The sequence below is a fragment of the Ursus maritimus genome, unplaced genomic scaffold (assembly GCF_017311325.1).
Source record: "Ursus maritimus isolate PB19 unplaced genomic scaffold, ASM1731132v1 scaffold_21, whole genome shotgun sequence".
NCBI lineage: Eukaryota > Metazoa > Chordata > Mammalia > Carnivora > Ursidae > Ursus > Ursus maritimus.
The window spans coordinates 51,849,456-51,871,353 of record NW_024424564.1 but is presented as its reverse complement, the minus strand read 5'-3'; the positions used below and the strand labels follow the sequence as shown (position 1 = coordinate 51,871,353).

The 21,898-nt window shown below is 56.3% G+C and overlaps 1 protein-coding gene across 5 annotated transcripts in view; it reads right to left on the bottom strand.

Annotated features, from left to right (window-relative positions):
• The window catches only part of PARVB (parvin beta), a 98,131-nt gene that overhangs the window by 26,282 nt on the left and 49,951 nt on the right, over positions 1-21,898 (bottom strand). For all 5 annotated transcript variants that reach the window (XM_040637679.1, XM_040637680.1, XM_040637682.1 and 2 more), the window contains exons 4-6: positions 6,979-7,081; positions 2,814-2,954; positions 1,361-1,476 (exon numbers count right to left, since the gene is read on the bottom strand). In XM_040637679.1, coding sequence (XP_040493613.1) covers positions 1,361-1,476; positions 2,814-2,954; positions 6,979-7,081 — 360 coding nt within the window. The remainder of the gene's footprint in view (positions 1-1,360; positions 1,477-2,813; positions 2,955-6,978; positions 7,082-21,898) is intronic.

Below are 21,898 nucleotides of genomic sequence, written 5' to 3'. Positions count from 1 at the left end.
GCATCTCCCGTCTCCAACCGGCTAACCAGACGTGGAGGGACAGGCCCTGGGGTCCGGGAGGTGGGCTTCTGAGGCCAGAGGCCGGCCAGTTCCCGGGACCTTCTCTCCCTGATTCATACCCCTTTGGGTGTAGCCCAAAGAATCCTTCCGTAACCCTGGTCAGGCAGGAGGCGCCAGCAAGTGCTTGCCCGAGTCAGTAAAACTTTCTGAAAACCCCAAAGATTTTCTTGGACCAAAGCACGGGCCTGAAAGGAAATGCCTTGATTACTGAGCTGTATGGCACTCACGGGGCCCCGAGTCTGACGGACACGGGTTTGGGAACCACAAGCCCACATGTCCTTGGGAAGCCTTTCCCAGCCGGCCGCCTCCAGCGGTCCCCGACCCCATCACCACCACTGACCACCAACATCCCCCCTTAGGAAGCAAGCAGGGCCACACGGCCGTGGGTAACTGTCGTCTGATGCCAGAAAGGGGCATTCCCAGCCACCGGGTCAGGGCCAAGCTCCCAGGGTAATGGAGGGGTCAGACGGCTTCGGAAAACCAGGACCAGCCAGAGCTCTGCAGCCCTCAGAGAGCACGGGGCCAATAAGGGAAAGCGTGGAGTTGGACATCACAAGTCTATGAACACACAGACATCCAGGTTCCGAGAGAAACCTCATCGGTCTGGCAGGACAGCAGTGCTTTCGCAACCCGAGTGTTTTCCCCATTTGGTGTCCTGATAGCCAGTGCGCAGTGCCAAGCACACAGTAGGTGCTTTGTACGCATTTACTGGACAAGACCGCAGACACAGAGCCGGGGCCAGGCCTGTCCCCTTAAATGCAGGGGGTTGGGCAGGAAAGCCTGCTCTGCCCCTGGCAGAAGGACCCCGGCTCCTGGTTACATTTCCCCAAGGGAAGCAAGAGAAACGACCCTCAGAGAGAGACCGTGGGGAACGACGGCTGTAATGGGGAGCAGATGCAGGGGACCTCTAACTGGGGTATCTATTTCATGCCGCTGCTCTCAGCCCTCCCCGGTGAGTAATCAGCTCATTCAAGAGAACTGAATTCCAACTACTTGGCTTTGGAGAGAAATGAATGTTCTTTTAAAAAAAAATCTGGAAAATTAAACCTCAATACACTCATGGCTTTGAATCTACCTCTCTCCAAACCAGTGCCATTGCTCCGGCTCCAGTCGTTTGTCTCCAAGCCAGGGCGAGACACACATTTTGTCAAGAGGGGAAAAGAGAAGGTAGCCTCTTAGGAGGAGGGAAAAAAAAAAAAAAGAAAAAAAAAAAAAAGCAGCAGGGATGGAATCCACGGGAGGAACGCGTCCCCACACCCCTCCCGCGACATCGCGGGCAAGCCCACCACCGGATACTCACCCGCACGACCACCACCTGGACGGACACGTGCTCGGGGAGGCGGATCGGGGCCCGGAAGTGCATGGCCAGGGACACGAGGAGATGGAGGATGGCCACCAGGTTCTTCCCGTGAATTGCTTGTCAGGGGAGGGAAGAGGGAGCTGCTTTAGATCGGGGTTCTGCACGAACCCCGAGCCCAGGTCCAAAAGGCAATAAAGACGCTACGTCCAAAGGAGACCGCAGAGAAAAACCACGGGGGAAAAAAAAGCACAGGCCACAGAAAAATGAAGATGATGAGCGCCCCGTGTGAATTTACTTCTCTTTTCTCATTCTTTTCCTTCCTGTTGGCTTGCAGGTGACACGTGCAACCACTTTCAAAAGCACGGCATTTTTAAAAGGGTCAACTGGGTGGTGTGATAAGCAGAGGGAGCGGGCAGGAGAGTGAAATTAGCACAGGGAAGGGAGAATTTCGTGGAAAATGGGTCATCGTGGCCACTTAGCCGTCACAATAATGTGCACTATTATCTCTGGCGCTTACAAGTGCCTCGGCGCTTACAAGTGCCTCCGCCCTCCCCACCGCCTGCACAAGGGAGGCAAGCAGGGGCGGATGGTGCTCTGGGGGGAAGTCGTGAACTCCCACCCCGCCTCGGTCCCTGGCTGCCGTCCCCAACGCTGTAACTCTTCTCCAGTCCTCAGACAGTGGGCCATACTCACTCCCGCGCAGGACTTACGGCGTCCGAACACCCCATTCGTCACCCACAGCACCCACGACCCTTGAGACAGGCTTGGGTCTGTGATAGGTCTCAATGCCAAGAAATGAGGCGCCGATCTGGTCACCGCAGCCTAGGGCTCGTCCCACCAAAGCCCAGGGGCCCCTGGCAGTGGGGAGAGCTTCCCAGCCAGACCCTGCCTGCCCTGCACTGAGGATGGGGGGGGGGAGGAGGCAGCCCCGACAAAGAACTTTCTGGCTTCTCTCACTTCAGTTCTTCACCTTTCCCGCTTCATGTCTTGGCTGGAACTACCGCGATGTCACGTGTTCGTCAGGCCAGCACGCTCTGCGCTTCACCCCAGAGGCCAGCATGGACCTCTTCCCAAGGACCTGCTCCGCGGGTCACGGGTAAAACAGCTCATTTGCTCTTGGTGCCATGAGTATCTGGGTTGGGTCCCTTCCAAGAACCCCATAGAGCTTCTCTCTCTCTCCCCTCCTTCCTCTGGGAGCCTCCCCTGACCCACCCTCCCAGAAACAACTTCTCTCCTCTCTGAGGCATGGGGAAAAAAGGCAATGACAGGCGTGACTTCGTCTCTCAGCTCGGAGCTGGCTCCTGAGAGTGGGGACGCTGGCTTTGGCCTGTCCTGGCTGCCTTCCGCAGAGCAGGAGCGGGAACAGGGTTTGAACATGCAAGCCCAGAGGCCACGATGCATGACAGCAAGGCCAGCTGAGGGGACAGGCTCGGTGTCCCCCGAGACTACTCACAGTCAACGGTCCACTGGAGCGCCCAGCCGTGGGGCCGCAGCAGGCCGTGCACGGCTTCCAGCACCGTCTGCAGCTTCTGCTTCTGCCCGATCTCAGACTGCGTCACCTCAGCCACATTCAGCTTGCAGCCCGCCAGTTTTTCTGCAACGAGAAGGACAAGAGCAAGATGCAGGGCGTCAGCAAACACCAGAGGGTCTTGGGGCCGCCTGGTGACCCGGCCGCAAGGGGGGGCCACTCCCCCGCCTGACCCGAGTCAAGCAGATCATCACGGAGCAGCGGGGTGCTGTCAAGGACAGGGAGCCATGGAGCCCCGAGCTTTCTAGTCCTTCGTGTTCCTTCGAAAAGTACTCCAGAGCAGAAAGGAGGTGTGGAGGTCGAGGGCAGAACTGGAGGTGTCCCACCTGGGAACATTCTAGGCACATGACATGGGAAAAATGACTCAAGGTGCAACTGGGAGGCAGGGAGGGGACCCACAGGGAGGGGGCTGGAGCGGAGGAGCAGTGTGGTGGGTCCTCCTGTTTCTCTAACAGCAGGACACCGCCCTAAGGATAGCGAGATGTTCCCAGACACGGCCACGAACGACTTTATCCCCGAGAGAGAGCCGGAAGCAACCTGGAGGACCCCAACAAGAACCACCTACACCTGCTGGAGACCCAGCGACTGACCCCGAGCCTGGCCTCGGCGGAAGCTCCACCCACTCCCCCGGCCAAGGGGGCCCCGCACCTGCTAAGGGGGCTTAGAGAAAGGGCTCTAAGACCCAGGTGTCTCCTGATGGGATGTCTCTCCTCGGCAAAGCAAGAGCTGCAGCATCGCAGAACACAGTGACCTGTTCCCCGGGACAGGGACGGCGGTGCCCGGCACAGAGCCCGACCGGCCTCGAGCCAGGACCTGGCTGCTGGCCATGACACCGACGGGAGCAACAGCACACAAGCAGTGGAGTCCAGGCTGGTCACAGTGGGGTTCCTGCTTTGCAAGCAGTCCCCAGCAAAGCTCTATGTACAGCATTCTGTCTGGAGACCCGCTGACCCCACATTTGCTCCCTGTGTCCTCCCTTCCCTCGATGAGAACAAGAGCAAGCCGTTCTGATATTCCCTCCAGGATAATATCATTATAGAGCAATGCCTGTGGGGCCTGGGCTGTGCCTTCCTTTCCTTCCTTCCCTCTTTCNCTCGTTAGCTCACAAAATAGCTCAATGAGCACTTTCTGTGCGCCAGGCACCGTCCTGGGGCCAGGATGCGGCACAGACAAGAGGCTCCCCAGTGGGGAGGCAGCCTCACCTCCATAACATCGGGCTGGCAGCCGTGAGTGCTAGAGGCAAAACAAAGCAGCTCAACCAAACGCATCCTGCAGGGGCTGGAAGCGGGTGCTGTTTATACATTCTGAGGTCCCTCTGCATCTGATAGGTCCTAGTTGGATAAGCCACAGCTGTTCCGTATGAACACCCGAAAAATACACAGCAGGTCCCCCAGGTGTAACCGGGCAGAGCAGAGGATCCTGGGGAAGGAAGGAGGGTTACAGAGCTGGCTGGCCCGAGAGCCTCGCCCGCTGGGAGACAGGGAGCCCGGCACGCCTCTGCCGTCCCCTCCACCAGGCGACCCTGCAGCCCCTGCGGACTCCTTCGCTGGCCCCTCCTCGTCCTGACCGCTTCCTGATGACCCAGCGCCCCGGCTGCAGACCTCTCCTCTCTCTAGACGCACAGAAGTCAGCTCTGGCCTTAGCACTCAGCCACAACCTCCTTTTTGGCTTAGGCTTCTGCCTCCGGAGACAACGACGAGCCAAACGTCTGGTCCACATGGGTGTCACTCCGCTAACCCTGGGCCGGCGGAGCACGAGTTCACACGGGTCACTGCTGCATCACCGTAGCAACATCAGCAGCGAGTCATCAACCCCCAGGCGAGACGTGCTGATTTTCCGTTAAGAACCGAATATTCTCTTGCATGGTTCTTCTCCTCCAACAGAGGAGTGTGTCAACCCACTTGACAAACGAGAGAGTTTAGAATCGCCTTAAAGTATTCAAGTAAGATATTCACACGGGATGCAAGGCAGCTGCTCCAAGACACAGAGATTGCCCGCGTCGGAGTCCCCTCCCGCGACACTCCGTGGGTAACACAGCCGACGCGGCACGACGGACAGTCAAGCAGCTTCAGAGCGAGTGTGGCGCTTGCTGGGGCCAGCTGAAGAGGGGACCAAAAGGACGTGCCTCGAGGGGCAAGAATTCTTACCTGACACCTGCTCTAAAGATGCCCCCATCACTCGAGGCCCAGGAGGCACCAACATCATTCGCAGGCAAATTCAGAGCCTGTCCCGAGCTTCGGTGACAGTGTACCAAGGCTGTCCCCGCTAGAACTCAGGGTTAGGACACTATTTTTTTCAAGCAGTTGGGTGAATGAAGCCACAGGGGCGTGCAAAAGCCTCGGAAGGAAAAAATTTTAAGGGAGCTCAACACTCTTAAGTTGGCTTCTGCAAACGCTAGGGAGTACCTCCCTCCGGCAGGGAGCCAAGCACCTGCTCGAGGGGCCGTTTCAGTAAGACAGCAGCATCGCCCACAGCCAACTCTGAGTCCAAGAGCCGAAGGGGAGCTGGGTCTTCCCCTCAGACAAGGAGGACAGCTGGAACCCCCATCACGAATGTCCGGTGTCACGACTCTGAGGTCACGCAGGAATGACCACACCAACACACTACGATCTAAAACATCAGAATTCTGACCGACACTTCTTTTACCCACACATAATTCACATACGGTGTTGTATTAGTGTCAGGTGTACAACAGGGTGCCACCTGACCGCTACTTTTAATAACAAGCTCGTGATAATGATTACTAATCCCAGTAACGTTTCACATTTGTTCTTGTACCGCGGGAGTCTTTCCAAGATGGGGATCCTTGGCTCAGCCAAATACTTAGAAATTCTTGGCCATTCGGCCTTCGGCCAACCAATGAATCCGGACCACCATCTCCTGGAGGCCCCAGCTACCACGGCGCTAAACGTCACCCGTGTGCTGCCGAGCTCTCCACCCTCACCCGGCCACCGACCCAGGTTAGAACGGGCCCCGGCTGCCACAACACCCACCTCCTCATTCCCCACCCCCACCTCCCCGCTCCTCCCAAGGGGCTCCTGGTTCCCCAGCTGCTCAGGCCACAGACCTGGCTGTCATGTCAGCCTTGACGCCTCTGGCAGCTCCAACCTCCGAGATCTCTCCCCCGGGTCTGCACCTCCCCCCTACCGCTTCATCTGATGCCCTGGCTGCCGGAACAGCCTCCTGACTGATCTCAGCTCTTACTCCCAACCCCTCCCTTCTCCCAGAAGCCCAGGTGGCTTTTTAAAACGCTTAGCTCAGATCATGTCACAGCCCTGCTCAAAAGCTCTGGCGGCTCCCTGTCACTGGGAGTAAGTCTTTGTCTACCAGGGCTGGACGTGGTCTGGCCTCGTCCGTCTTCCGAGCCCCGTCCAGCCCCCCACGACCCCTCTCCCCCACCTCTTGCAGCCTCCTCCCACTGGTCTTAAAACACGACAGACTCTTCCTCACATCAGAGTCTTGGCCCGGAATGTTCTTCTGAGGCTGGCGGTGCAGACGTCTTCTCAGATGTCTCCTCCGCAGAGGGGCCGCCCCCATGGCCCAGACCCTTTGCCACCCGTGACCCTCCGGCTTCCCTCCTAGCACGTGCCACTCTCTTAAAACATATGTTTGTGTCCCATAACATTTCTCTATCTTCCCTCTGCCAGAATGAAGGGGGACAGGTGGGCGAGGGGACCACCCCCACCCCCGTTACCACTGCATCCTCAGAGCCTGGATCCACAGGGGCCGCAAGGTGAATCTTCGTCCAACAGAGGAACAACCAAGACAAACACAACTTTTTCCTTCCAAATGTACTTTTGGAGGACAAACTGAGTAAGGGCATGACACGTGGGCCATCATCAGTCATGTGTCTTTCAGGGCGAGTGACATGAAGCCTTTCCCTCCCCACCGCCCCTGCAGGAGGGCTGGTCCCATCTCCCTGTCCCCACGGGGAAAGTTCTGGAAGCTGGGCACGGCGCATTATAGCCCAGGAGCCGCCACCTGGAGCGTGGGCTCAGGGCTGCGACGCCAAGGCTACCCTGAGGACATGCAGCCCATGCCACCTTGCAGACATCGAGCAGCCCTTTGCTGGCAATGCCTGTGGACTCACCCAAGAGCTTCTGCAGCACCTGGCCGTCGTAAAGGTCCTCCTCCAGCTGCTTCACGATGATTCTCTCCTCCACCAGGACATCGTTGATCCAGTCAATGAGAACCTGGGGACAAGGAGCATTACAGCCTCGCTCGCCATGCCAGGAAGACCAGGGCAACGGCCAGAACAAGCCCAGGAACCAAGTGCTGCCGGACACCGAGACACATCCCGGCACAGCGGCCGGGCAAACAGAAGGGAATGACGTGGCCTGGGCTGCCAGAGTTCCCGTGGGACTTCCCGGGAGGACAGACGGGGAGGGCAAGCCACCACGGTGATCCTGGGCATCTTCCTGGAGAGTGTACGGGGACATTCTCAGGAAAAGGAAATGAGGACACTTGCTCACTGTGGCTTGGAGGAGGGGGTTACATGAGTCGTATCAGCAGCATGGCCCAGCGCGGCCTGAGGCAGGACAGGTGGCCCATACAACGTCCACCCTCCCCTCCCCTAGGATCCGCACCAGAGCAGTCCCCGTCGCCCTGAGCCTAAAGCCGTGGAGAGGAGGCGGTCCCAGATGGCCCACACTGACAGCTCTGAGCTCCTCTGCTCCCCTTCTTTTCAAGAGCCTTACTGAGATAGAATTCACATCCTATACAATTCACCCTTTTAAAGTGTGCAGTTCAGGGGTTTTTAGTTTTCACAGAATCATGCACCCATCACCACTATCAACCGAGAACAACTTCATTGCCCCCCAAGAAACCCATAGCGAGTAGCAGGCCCTCGACCCCTCCTCCCCCAGTTCCTTCCACACTCAACTCTGCTCTTGGTCTGCGGATTAGCCCACTCTGGATACTTCCATAAACGCAATTTCATGTCCATGGGATTTCCTATAAATTTCATATCCATTATATTTCATAGAATACATATCTTCTGTGTCTGGCTTCTCTCACGGGGCACGATGTCTTCAAAGCCCGCATCAGAATTCCTTCCTGTGGCCGGATGACATCCCAGTGCATGGCTCTATCCCGTCTCACGGGTCCGCTCGTCACAGCTGATAGACATCTGCGTTGTCGCCACTTTTTGTGGCTCTGGTGAGTCATGCTGCTGGGAACGTGGGCGTCCCAGTTCTCACGTGGACACACGCTCACTTCTCTAGGGCCAGCCTTCCACTGGAGACTTTTCTCGACAAAGCTCCCATTCTCCTCACCAGCAACATATTATAAAAGAAGTCGGCTTCAGCTGTGAAAAGATCTATGGGAACGGGAACCCACTAGGCCAATCCCGCTTCAGCCACGAAATAAAATGGGCGCCTGAACAGACTCGATCAAAAATAGAGCAGGACTTTCCTGTGCAGGCAAAACTAATAAAACTACCTAATTGGTCTCAATGACCTCCGGGAAATGGGAGTTTATTGCCCCTCTCAAAGAGGAAAGAAAGGGCACAAGTCCAGAATACAGTGTTCCCTGTCATCCTTCGAAACAGATGTAACCTGCGAAATTGGCCACAAGGCAAATTTCTGTGAAGGACCTTCTGTTTTCCCACTAACTCAAAAATATTAGATCAGACACACAATCCCAAGAAGAACAGAAGTGAACATAAATTAAAGGCAGGTCAGAGAAAGAAAGGAAGAGGTGAGCAGCTCTGTGGCATTCTGGTTTCGACAAAGCCATCCTGAAAAGTCCGCAAGACGGAGCCGGTTCAGCTCTCCTACACCGCCCCCCCTTACCCTTCCTCTTCCTCCCTCTCCCTCCCCAGGGCCAGCTGACTGGGTTGAGAGCCTGGCCTGGGCTCTGGCAGCAGGAGCTCATTCCCCTGCCATCAGCTGAGCTGCCTCCCCTCCCGCCTTCCAGCACTTTCCTCCCCAGACACTGCGCTCGCCAGGCTTGTGTCCTCCTCTCTGACCTCCCTTCCAGTTCCCTTGGGGGCCCTCCTTGACCTCTACAGGGTTATGTCTCTGAGGCCTCACCCTGGACAACTCTTCTTCTCGCTCTCCACTCTATTCCAAGGCCAGTTCATGCCTTCCCACAACTTCCGACGCTGTCCCCGAATCAGAAACCCCTAAACATGCAGCCCCACCTCCACCATCCTGCTGCTCAGGGGTTCCTAAAAGCATCTCTGAAAGAACTCATCTCCCCCCAGACCTGCTCCTTTTCTAGAAAAGAAACAGAACACCATCCACCAATGTCAAGAACCTGGACTTCACCCCTCACCCCACTTCTGCCCACCTCGTAACTGGTCTACGCTCCACCGTCCTTGACTAAACCACCTCCCTGAACTAAAGCCACTTCCAACTGAGCATCCTGCCTCTTTGCTGGTGTTCTTAAAAAGCCCAAGCCCCTCTCTGCCTCAGGACCTTGGCACGTGCCATTCCTTCCAACCTGAACACATCTCCCTCCCCCATCGCCTGGCCGGCTCTCACTCGTCCTTCAGGTCTCAAACTTTCCTATCACTCTCTGACCACCCTGTCCCACCCAGGCCACGTGCCCCATCACCCTCTCACCGCACCCCAGCACTGTTTCCCTGACCCTACTCACATTTATGTAATGATCTCCCCCACTGGACCGGAAGCTCTCTGCGGGTGGAACTGTGGCTCCGTCCCCAGCACGGGGCTCACTGCCTGCTGCTGGCACTACAGAAGCAGCCACCAAGTTGATTAATCGATTTACTGAGCACCCACTATGTGCCAGGCTCTGGGAATAAACGACACGGATGGGGCCACTGTTCTCACATTCTAATCCGACATGAAAAGATACACAAATATACACACTTTCAGACTGTGATCAACGTTACAGGGAAAATAAGGCAGGTACAGTGGAGAAGCCTGACAGAGACATCCAACCAGGCAATGAGGGTCAATGCCAACACTGATTGCTCATGTTGATGGCAGGTGCCCTGATCTGGTGTGATGGGATGAGTAGGGCACTTTACCTCTCTGGTAACCTCCTAAAACCCACTACCCCACTCGAATCCAAGGAAAACATCAAATTCCCATGGAGGGGCATTCTCCAAAATTCCTGATCAATACTCATCAAAATGGGCAAGGTCGGGGCCCTGGGTGGCTCAGTCGTTAAGCATCTGCCTTCAGCTCAGGTCATGGTCCTAGGGTCCTGGGATCGAGCCCCGCAACGAGCCCCGTTGAGCCCCATGTCGGGCTCCCTGCTCAGCGGGAAGCCTGCTTCTCCCTCTCCCACTCCCCCTGCTTGTGTTCCCTCTCTCGCTGTTGTCTCTCTCTGTCAAATAAATAAATAAAATCTTTTTTAAAAAAAATGGGCAAGGTCATCATGAACAGGGAAGTCTAAGAAACTGCCAGAACCCAGAGGGACTAAGGACACATGATGATGAACTGTCATGTGGGATCCTGGACCAGAAAAAGGACAGGGGAAAAACTAAGGAAATCTGAGTAACAAGTGGACTTTAGTTAATAGCAATGTGTTAATACTAAACAAATGTACCGTGCTGATACAGAATATTAATAATAGGGGCGCCTGCATGGCTCAGTCGTTAAGCGTCTGCCTTCGGCTCAGGTAACGATCCCAGGGTCCTGGGATCGAGCCCTGCATCGGGCTCCCTGCTTGGCAGGACGCCTGCTTCTCCCTCTCCCGCTCCCCCCTGCTTGTGTTCCCTCTCTCGCTGTCTCTCTCTGTCAAATAAATATATAAAATCTTAAAAAAATAATAATAATAGAGGAAATCAGGGTGGGTATACGGGAACTCTCTGTACTCTCTTTTGCTATTTTTCTATAAATTTAAAACTGTTTAGAAAATAAAGTCTATTGAAAAAAACAAGGCAGGGTTTGGGGATAGAGAGGGTACAGTGGCTGTCGGGGATTAGGAGGTCGGGGGGCTTCCTGGAGGAGGTGGCATCTGAGCAGAGGCAGGAAGGAAGATGGGGATGAGCCCCCAGCCATGGAGAACAGCCAGGGAGCTGCCGGGTCGGGGAGCTGGGGCAGGAGGACGAGGGGAGGGAGAGGAAGACCCAGCCCTGGACGCCCGCCTGGCTTCAATAGCAGCAGCCGCGAACCCGCTCAGGCGGTGGGTGGATGAGGAGCGTGACTGTGGGCGCTAGTGGGACAGGGATGCACCCCGACATCCGGACACGATGGAGGGCATGGGTGGGGCAGGAACAAGGGTGAGAGATGACCCTGGGAATGCGCAGGCGAAGCACGGGGGAGGACCAGGAGATGGAGGGAGGCAGGGAGCGGTTGGGCGGGCGCATGGGGCGTCTCCAGGGTGCTGAGGTCCCGGGAATGGTGTGAGAATGGCGTGAGAAGGTCAAGTGGAAGACCCGTGCCATGGGCTGGAGGCACCAGTGAGGAAGGGGAGAATAAATAGGGGGTGACAGTGGACAGTCCAAGGAGGGAGAGAAAGGTCTAGAAGCAGCTGGGAGCATCTGGAGCTGGGAGGACATCTGCCCCCTCCTGCCCCGACATCCATGGGGGGAGGCAGAGACACACTGAGCCATCCGGACCCCAACACCCACCCTCCCAGGGCCCCGGTTACACAGCGGCAGGGGAGGAGGCAGGGATCACAGGAAGACCTGCCCCATCCCTTTGTTCCCCACCCCCGTACCCGCCCCCCCTGCCCCGGCCACCAGCAACCTGGCTCCCGGCAGGAATGCCCTCCTCCTCGATCCCTGAATCCCACAAAGCTCTACCATGGTCCCTTTATCAGCAAGTTTACAGTGATTTTAGGCACCAAGTGACAGTATTCCACTCACCCGCTATTACTAAGCACCTGCCTCATGCCAGGCGGTGGGGGCAAAGGTGTCCGCAACCTCCGGGAGTCGACGCTCCAGCTGGGAGGTGGGCAGAGATGAATCAGCAGCACGAGTGGGGGAATGGCAAAAGCCAGGCCGTGGAGGCGCAAAGCTGTGCCCCTGACGTCTCAGGGACGGTGGGGGCGTTCAGAAGGCGAACCCGCAGCGGGCAGGGCAGGAGGGCCGGGTGGCCCCCGGGAGCCAAGCTACAGCCCACACCGCCTCCATCCGGGCTGGGGTCACAGAGAAGCACCTCTCCCTGCGCTGCTGATGGTCCAGGGCACAATTCCACATACCACACTTTCTCGGGACAGAGGATGGGGATGCTTGCTTCTCCCCGGAGACCAAGAGACCTGGAATGCCCCCTACTGTGCCTAAGGCTGCCCCCAGCGCCTAGACCCTGAGTCCATTCCCACAGCCACAGCCATGGAACTGAGCCCCCGTGTCGACGCCCCCCCGCCCCATGGGAGCCTGTTCTGGCTGCTTGATGAGATTTTACTGGTGTGTATTTTTTGCAAAATGTGTCATTTAAACTCAAGAGATAAAAAATGAATGTGGGGACAGAAGGCTCAGCAACCCTAGCCCCCATTTTTGGTCTTCAGTGCCCTCCCCCACCTGGTTCCCCTCTCTGGCCAGCCTGATTCCTCACCAGCTTCCCACAGTCCTCCCAGCCTGCCCTGCTGCCGGCCTCCCCTGTCCTGCACCCCCTCACCCGCCCCGGTCGGCCAGCCCGCACCTCGCAGCAGCCACGAGGGGCTGGTCCTTGCCACCCCCCGCCCCCCGCCAGGCGGACTGAGTGCTCCCTCAGGCCAGGGATGGCACTGCTCCTTCAGCCTCCCCCACAGCACCCAGCAAAGCCCCGAGCCCTAAAGGAGTCATAAATACCAGGTAAGTGACGACTCGTAACATTCCTCATGTTGTCTATAATTTTTGGCTACTAGCTTTAAAACGATTTTGTAGGCAGAATTTTAAAATGTCCCCTAAGATCCCAGCCTGCTGTGTACAGGCCCCCATCACCCCTGGGACTATGAAGATGATGTCTTGTACCCCATGACGAGGCTGTTAGAGGACCCAGCCGACCTCAAGAAAGATTATCCAGATGGCCTGCCCGAAGCACATGAGCTCTTTGAATCTGGATCTAGAGGTCAGAGCCTCCAGGCCGCAAAGGGGAAGCCCAGGGGAGAGCCACCTGGGGAGGGGAGGCCTCTAGGGGCAGAGAGCTGAGGCTTCCCGGGGCCTCCAGAAAAGAACTCAGCCAGGTGTCACCCGGAGCAGAGAACCCAGCCACACCGCTGACCTGCAGAACTGTCCCTAATAGCCAGATGCTGCTTTAAGCAGCTGAACTGATACCTGGTTACCCACCAACAGAGCACTAATACGAAGGGCATTCGCCATCACAACTTCCAAGCCTCAGCCTCCTAAACAAGCACCACTACCACCACCTACAAAACCCGGTGTGCGGCCCGTGCCCGGGGCCCACGCGTGAGGCCCAGCACCCCGCCCACCCCGAGTTTTGGCTGTGTGACCTGAAGCCAGTCACTTAACCTCTCTGGCCTTCAGAGTGCTTCGTTAAAAAGAAGACAAACCAACGCCTACCCCTGTGTTTGCTGCGTGACCCAGCAACTCCAGTTCCAGACGTTTCTGCTGAGGCACTAATCCAAAAGTGCCCCCTAGACGTTTACTAGCTCTAGAACGATCCCCAATTTTGTGCAGGGAAAGCTACATACACAGAAGACAAGGCCTGAAGGGACACAAATAAAAGAAAATGACCACTGCCTTCTGTCTGATTTTTGTCTTCCAGGTTTTCAGCGGTCTGTGCGGCTGTGGTAGTTAGAAAAAGGAATAATAAATACCCTTTAAAAAAATCGCTATCCAGATGGCTTCTCTGCAGAAATTGACAAGCAGCACCTAACACGCATGTGGCAATCCAAGGGCTCCCCGACAGCCAAAACAATCTCGAAGAAGAAGAAAAATGTGGAGAACTCACACCTGATTTCAAACCAACCAAAAGCCTACGGTAATAAACACGCAGGGTGCTGGCGTAAGGACAGACACAGAGACCAGAGGACGCAATTGAGAAGCCGCCGATCGCCGTCCCACTGCAGTCCACCGAGAGCAGTAAAGACGCTAATTCGATTCAGCAAATGGGGCTGGGACAACTGGGTGTCCACGTGCGAAAGAGGACACCGCACGCAAAAATCAACTCGAAATGGATCAAAGACCTCAATGTAAAAATGAACACTATATAAACGTCTTAAAAAGCAGAGTTGACCTTCATGAACTTGGATTAAGTAATGATTTCTAAGCTACGACACCAAAAGCACAAACCACAAAAGAAACAACAGATAAACGGGACTTAACACTAAAGACTTTTGTCCTTCCAAAGATGCCAGCAAAGGGGCACCTGCGTGGCTCAGTCAGTTAAGTGTCTGCCTTCGGCTAGGGTCATGATCCCAGGGTGCTGGGATCGAGTCCCACGTCCACGTCAGGCTCCCTGCTCAGCAGGGAGACTGCTCCTCCCTCTCCCTCTACTCCCCCCCACCGCTTGTGCTCTCTCAAATAAATGAATAAAATCTTAAAAAAAAAAAAAGAGAGAGAGAGAGAGAGATCTACAAGAAAGTAAAAAGATAACCCACAGAATGGGAAACGGTTCTGCAAAATCCTCTGAGAAAGGGTTTGTACCTAGAATGTGTTAAGTACTCTTAAAACTCAACAACAAAGAGACAGCCAATTTTTAAACGGGCAAAAGATCTGGGGAGACATTTCTCCAAAGAAGCACCCACGTGCCCAATGCATGAAACGATGGTCAATATCACCACAATTAGGCAAACGCAAGTCAAAACCATGGTGAGATACCATTTCATACCAACGACGGTACTGGAATTAAAAAGACGTACAATAAAAAGTGTTGGCAAGGATGTGGAGAAACTGGAACTTCTCCCACGTCGCTGAAAGCATATAAAATATTACAGCCACTTGCAGCACAGTCTGGCAGTTTCTCAAAGGTTAAACACAGATTTCTCATCTGACCCAGCAATTCCACTCCCAGGTATGCACCGAAAGACAATACCGAAAACACGTGTCCACGCAAAACCTCGTACATGGATGTTCAAAATATCCACTATTCAAAACAGCCAAAAGGCAGACACAGCCCACGGTCCATTGACAGATGAATGAGTAAACACAGAGTAGTCTATCCACACAGTGGAATATTATTCAGCCATGAAAAGGAATAAAGTACTAACACCTGCTACGACGTGGATGAAACATCCGAACGCTACGCCAAGTGAAAGAAACCAGTCACGAAAGGCCACATATGGAATGATTCTCCTTATACGAAATACCCAGAAATCGGCAAGTCTATAGAGATAGGATAATTCTGCAGAGACGGAGTGGCTGCCAGCGCGGGGACGGGGAAGGAACAGGGACTGCCTGTTGATGGGTGTGGGGTTTCACTCAGGAGTAACTGAAAATGTTCTTAAATTGGTTGAGGCGATGGCCGCATGACTTCAGGAGGGGCCTCGTCACCCCTGAACTGGATGCTATGTGAATCGCATCTCCGTAAAGCACTTACTCGATTCATCTCTGGACTGCAGACGTTCACCCCTACTTCTGCAGGGCCGTCCTGAGGATTCGTGCGATGGCCTCGTTGGCAGTTCTAAGCGGCTACAGTGATCTACACAGATGTTAGGGTGACCATCCCTGGTGCTCTCTGCGTATGGAAAGCTCTTCTCTGATTTACTCAGCATAACCAGCAGCACCTAGTATAGGCCAGACACCACCCCAGGCATGGGAGATACAAACATGACCTCAGCTCTGCTCCACATGGGGCCGTGAAGGCGTCACAGCTGCATGCTGGGAAGGCCACATGCAGGAAGGGTATACACAGGAGGACAGAGGAGCCTGGCCCATCTCCTCCTCCCTCGGCTACTAGAAAGAGCTGGTTCCCACCCTACCGGGAGTCTAACACCCCGCCACTTCTGATCTTATCTCTGACCACTGTCCTTGTTCACGAGGCTCCTGCCACACTGCCCTCCTTGCTGGTCTTTAAACACACCAAGTCCATGCATACCACAGGACCTTTGCACTTGCTCTTGCCTCTCCGGTGACATTCTTGCCCTAGGTACCAACAAGCAGCTCTTGGTTCAAATGCCACCTCCCTGACCAGCATACCCAGAACAGAGGGAGAGGAAGCCACCCTGCTTCTTGTTTGAGCCTCCTTCAAAGCACTCATGGCCACCTGACCATACATTCATTCACCAAATCTGTCTCCCCAGCTGGCCTGTCTGCTCCACAAGGGTTGGGCCTTTGTTTGGCTCAGTGACATATCGCCAGTGGCTACGCTTGCAACAGACAGACCCACAGAAGGTGCTCGAACCACCTACAGCATTGCCTACAGACCTGGGCCAGTCTCTTGGGCACGCCTTGCCCGGAGCTCGGTCCTGCCGGTGAACACACGAGACACTTCTGCCACGAAGAAACAAAAACTTAAATATCCCATCCAATCACTGACCTGAACGATTATAAAACAGGACAGAAAGGGTTGAAGCTCCCACTCCCCACAACAGGCCACGGGGGTCAGCTCTGGGAAGCCAAAGCTACCCGGCACCCAATTTCACCGCCGCCCCCACGGACATGCACTGTCCTCCCGGACACCACCACACACCGCCATTCTATCCCCCCACCCCCACCCCGCTCGCCTGTCTTAATCCTGTTTCTCGCAAGACTTTTCCAAGATAGCACCAATCATTATTTCTCGGACGTGCTCATTTGCAAACCCCAAATCCTGCAGGCAAATGTCTAGGACACACATTAATGATGCCCTTGGCACGTATGTTTTACAGGCTTGCCTTAAGCAGAATAAACAATTACTTTTCCTCTCGTTCCTTCTGAATGATAATCAGGACCTGTGGGCTGTCTTCCCCAAAGCTATGACAGCTATGTTTTAATCACTTCCAAACAGGCTCGTCGCTGCTCAATCCACTGATGCGGGCTTGACTGCACAGGCGGGGGGCCGGCTGGCGGGACACATCACAGGGGCGTCTCCACGCGGCTCGGGCGCTAACAGCACCGCCTTCCGCCCAGAGGATCATTTTTCTGCAGCTGATTTTCTTCATGGGGACACAGGGAGGAAGCAAACAGAGCTTCACAGCCAGGAAGAGTCTTGTCCAATAAACTGGGAAATGAGATGTGAAATCTGCTCATGGGGAGAACAGGGTACCCCGGGTAACAACACGGTCAGCTCGCCTTGGACCCGCGTGCTTCCGAGCGCGCAGGCCTTTCTCCGGCTCTTTATTCTGGAAAGCATGACAAGCGCCACGCTGTCTTTCGAGGAATCATTAACAACATAAAGTGCCTCATCTATAAACTGCAATCTGCCCAGGCCGCACGAGCTGTTGGCCCAGTAGTACAGGGAGCTTCCGGAGGATGCTAGAGAAAACGCCTGCGGCACAAACGCCAGCGAGAGGACGTGGCAGGAAGTCTTTCAGGCTCTTGAACCCGCGGGACGCTCGTGCCCACTTCCCAGTTCCCACGGCAGGCCTGCCCCTCCCCTGCCCCCTGCACCTGCCACCGCGCCTGCCAGACAGCGGTAAGGCGGGATAACTCGCCGGATCCGCTGCGCCCCGCACGCCGCCACTGCGCTCCCACTTTCGTCTGGGCCCAGGTTGGAATCAAGGAAGCCGGAGGCCAGGCGCACCTTGCCCCGTCCCCCCTTAACGCCCAGTATGCGAAGAGACGCTCAAAGAATTTCTGAATGAACCACCTCATTCTTCATGCCTGGCTTAGCCGGAGCCAGCGCTCTGTTTTAGAGGAAGCAGAGGGCAGCTCACAATATTTGAAACAGTGACAGTCCTGCCGTAGCGGGGTCAGCGGGGCTAAGTCTACAGAGGGAGACAGGACAGGGGCCAAGACAAGAGGTAAAAAAGAGCAGAGGACAGAGAACAGAGCAAGAAAACAAGGGGACTGACCGTGCTGCCTCAGAGCTGTCCTGCGGGTGCCCAGAGGGTCGGGGTGTCGGCCGACCTCACCCCTGAGCTGCTCAGGCCTGTGTGTGGTCCACGCTCCCCACCGAAAACGCCCTTTCTGAGCAGAATCCCTGCAAAGGACCACTAGCAGGCCTCCTCGGACGTAATCAACGAGCAGCGTGGACAAGGAACGTCCACGGTAGAAAGTGGTGTGAAAAGCAGTTAAGAACCACGCAGGTCGAGTGCATGGAGGTGTTCTGTTGGAATCACCAAGACTGGCCATCCACCTCCGGTTCCCAAGTGGGGCTCCTGGGACCACCTGTGTCAGCATCCAATTCACAAGGACCCCTGACCCTCGCCCCATACTCCCAGAGCCCCTTTCCCAAGATTCAGACTCTGTAGGTCTGGGGTGTGGCAAAAAGTCCCGCCTAGTCCCTCAGCCACACGCCCCTTACAGGTGGTTCTGACACACCACCTCACACCCTCACCACTCACCTTGCCAGTGGGGATCTGCACCGCTGTGTGCGGGCACACCTCCGGGCACTGGGGATTCGGCGGGGAGCAAAATCTGACATTCACTGCACAGGCTTCCGTTCAAGAGGGAGGAGACAAGGAAGTGTACCGTTCCAGGCCAGGGAAAGCCGGGGTGAGAAAACCAGCCAAGGCAAGGAGGGGGGATGCGGAGCACAGGGGCAGGGCGGGCGTGGGCTGGAGACCGTGTCTCCGAGGACGGAACATCGGGAGAACACGGACAGGTGGAGAAGAGTTCTCCGTGCTGGGGGCGGCAAGTTCACAGGCCAGGTGCAGACTCTAACCTTGCCCGGAGCACAGGCTGGCCTGGGCCTTGGCCTCTGGGTGGTGGTCTCTAGTCCCTGGAGCGTCCTGCCACAGGGTTTACATGGGGGCCTTGGGCTGGCCAAAAAGGACCAACGTGGCTTAGGGTGGAGGCTTTGGGCCACACTCATCGCCGGAGACAGGCTAGTCCCCAGGGCAGTGAGTCATGCCTACGGGATGGCACTCTGGACCATGAGGCTCGGGGACCTTCCCTGGCTAGCGCTGCTCAGAGAATACTGTCATATCATTGCCAGTGAGTGACGCGGTCCACGATGCCACCAGGAGACACCTGGAAATGCCACGTTCGGTGCCCTCCCGGGCCTGCCCTAGGTGCCTCCTCCCCTGGCTGACTTTCACCTGTATCCTTTCACCGTGATGAACCCTAACAGCAAGTATCATTCGGTGAGTTCTGGGAGTCTTCCTAGTGTCACACCTACAGGTCGTCTTGGGGACCCCAAACTTGTAATTAGTGTCAGAAGTGAGGGTGGGCTTAGGGGGCCGGCCTCCCTCACCTCACATCTGGGTGGACTCAGCAGCGAGCCAAAAGGGGAGGCAAGAAGTGACACAGGCTGGGCTTTCCTCCCCCACACCCCACCCCCAGGGACAGGCCGTGGTGCTGGCCTCCAGCCCCAGGAGAGGATGGTGGGCTGACCCTCCCAGCTCCCCCCTAACTCTGCACACACGCCGCTGCGGCCTTGGGACCACTATTCCCCCAGCGAGGAGAAGCTGGTGCTGACGGCAGCAGACCCTGACTCAGGGGTACGCCCAGGCCCCACAGCCAGCACCCCACACGCGTGGCGAACATGAGCGAACCGAAGGGCAGCCGAAGCTCAGCCCTGGCGTCCCCCATGCCACCACCCGCCCATGTCTCTGTTGAAATAGGCTGATTGGTGAGAACTAATGTTTCCCACCCACCCCTCCACGCAGCCGTCACAGCGACTAACAATCCCCAGCCAGCCAACCCGGCACGGCCGGCCCACTTGCTGTGTTCACGCTTACTTTGGAAAAGGCTGGAAAAAGTGAAAAATAGGCTGCGAGCCTGCCTCGAGATGCTGCCTGCAGCCTGAGCAGGCAGAACCTTCCAGAAACTGCCCGTCTCCTGGCACAGGTACTCTAGGCTGGCGGGACGGCCAGAGGAGCAGACGGCTCAGTGTCTCACAGCTGGCCCTTCCAGGAACCCGGCAAAGTCGCAAGGCCCGCCCGGTGCGGCCCAGGTGCTCAGCGGAGCCAGCAGGGGAAGGCAGGTGACCTGGCCTGGTGTCTTCGTTTCCTACGGCTGCTCTAACAGACGACCCCAGATTTGGTGGCCCACACAGCACCAGAGTATTGTCGTACAGCCCTGGAGGTCAGAAGTCCGACACTAACTGCATCGGCCGACGGTCACGGTGTCGGGAGGCCTGGCTCCTTCTGAGGCTCTAGAGGAAAATCCATTTCCTCACCTCTTCCAGCTTCCAGACGACGCCCGCACCCTTGGCACCTGGGCCCTTCCTGCACCTTCCAAGCCCATGACATAGCACCCGCTTCTGTCATCATGCTGCATCTTCACGTGCGGGCCAATCTCCCCTGCCCCCCTCCTGTAAGGACCCTTGTGCCGGCCCTAGGCCCACCTGGGGTGACCCAGGATCATCTCCCAAACCAAGACCCCTGCGTTACATCCGCAGACTCCTTTTTGCCACCTAAGGAGGTAATAGTCACATGGACACCTTGAGGGGTCATGTCTCAGCCCACCACCCCTGGGTTCCCCAGAAAGGGAGCCCAGGGCCAAGCTCACTGCTGCTCCCTTGCTGGGGTGGGGGGCAACCCCGGGCTAGCCAGAGTGAGCGGGAAGGGAAGTGAGGCAGGTGAACCCCTGAGCTGACCACAGCTTTGGGAGAAAACCCGACAATGTTCAGCCATGCAGCCCCCCGCCTGTGCAGCCATGGCCCTCCCACCACCTGGGGGAGGAAGTAAGGGAGAGGCTTTCATTCTCCTGTGCCTTCTGGTCCTCCGTCCTACTCTGTCTGATGGGGCGCGGACCTGCCCGTGCTGCCAGCCCCTCTAATCAGCACACCCCGTACTCTGTAGTCTGGCCCTTCAGCCGAATCCAGAATCCAGAAGAGCTGGAGTGGCCGAGCCCACACGGGTCCCATGGGGCTGGCCCCAGATGCGAGACGCTGCGGTCCCCTCCACGTGGGCTGATGAAGGACATGCAGTGGACCAGCCCTCACCCTGTGGGGCCGAAACAGCCTGCAGGCTCGGGAGTCACAGCAGCACAACAGAGGCCGGGCGAGGGGGGGGGGGCGAGAGGAGCATGAGGCAGCCCCCATACAGGAGGAAGGCGATCTGTGTACCTCACTACGTCCAGGGCCCGGCATGGCACCCAATGTTCAACCCGGCCTCCGTGAACAACGTGCTGGATGCCTAGACCCATTTAGACCTGCACACGTCACTAACAGGTGTAATCTGACAGGGGGGGAGCAGTGCCTCTCCCCTCTGTCCTCGTGTAACGTGAGGACAGCACCAGCTCCCCTGGGGATGTTTCAGGAAGGCAATGCTTGTGAGCTCTCCAGCTTTGCTCAAACGCCGAAGAAGTTACAAAGCCGAAAGGTGTTTGTGGCAGTTAATCCTAAGTGTCAGCTGGACTGGGCACAGAAGGCCTGGACACCGGATCCCACATTCCTTCTGGCTGGGTCTGCGAGCATGTTTCCAGAAGGGAACAGAATTTAACCGGCAGACTGAGCAAAGCAGAGGAGCCTCTCCCGACGTGGACGGCACGGACGGGCCTCACGCCATCAACTGAGGGCCCGAACAGCACAAACATGTGGAGGAAGGCGGGATTCACCCTCCTCCACCCCCGGCCCCGGCCCTCCTGGCTCGCCCGCCTCGGAACCACAGCTCCCGCTCTGCTGGGTGTGCGGCTGTGGACAGATGGGGGGCTCCAATCACGCGAGCCGATCTGTCACGATAAGTCTCCTAGGTGTAGACAGATAGATGGACCCGTTCTATTAGTTGTTTCTCTGGAGAAGCCCGACAGACACAGTGCAAACCCTTCCTATTACTGAAACGTTCCCCCGTAACAACAAGACGGTCACTTTCCTCACCAACAATCTTGTGTTCAGAGTAGCAGAGTAAACATTCGAGGGGAAAAAAATTCTTAATAAAATAAACCATGTAACTTCAGTTGTTAAGAATCAACATTTTTGGGGCGCGTGGGTGGCTCAGTCGTTTATAAACATCTGCCTTCAGCTCAGGGCGGGATCCCAGGGTCCTGGGATCGAGCCCCACATCAGGCTCTTCTGCTGGGAGCCTGCTTCTTCCTCTCCCACTCCCCCTGCTTGTGTTCCCTCACTCACTGGCTGTCTCTTTCTCTCTCAAATAAATAAATAAAATCTTAAAAAAAAAAAAAAAAA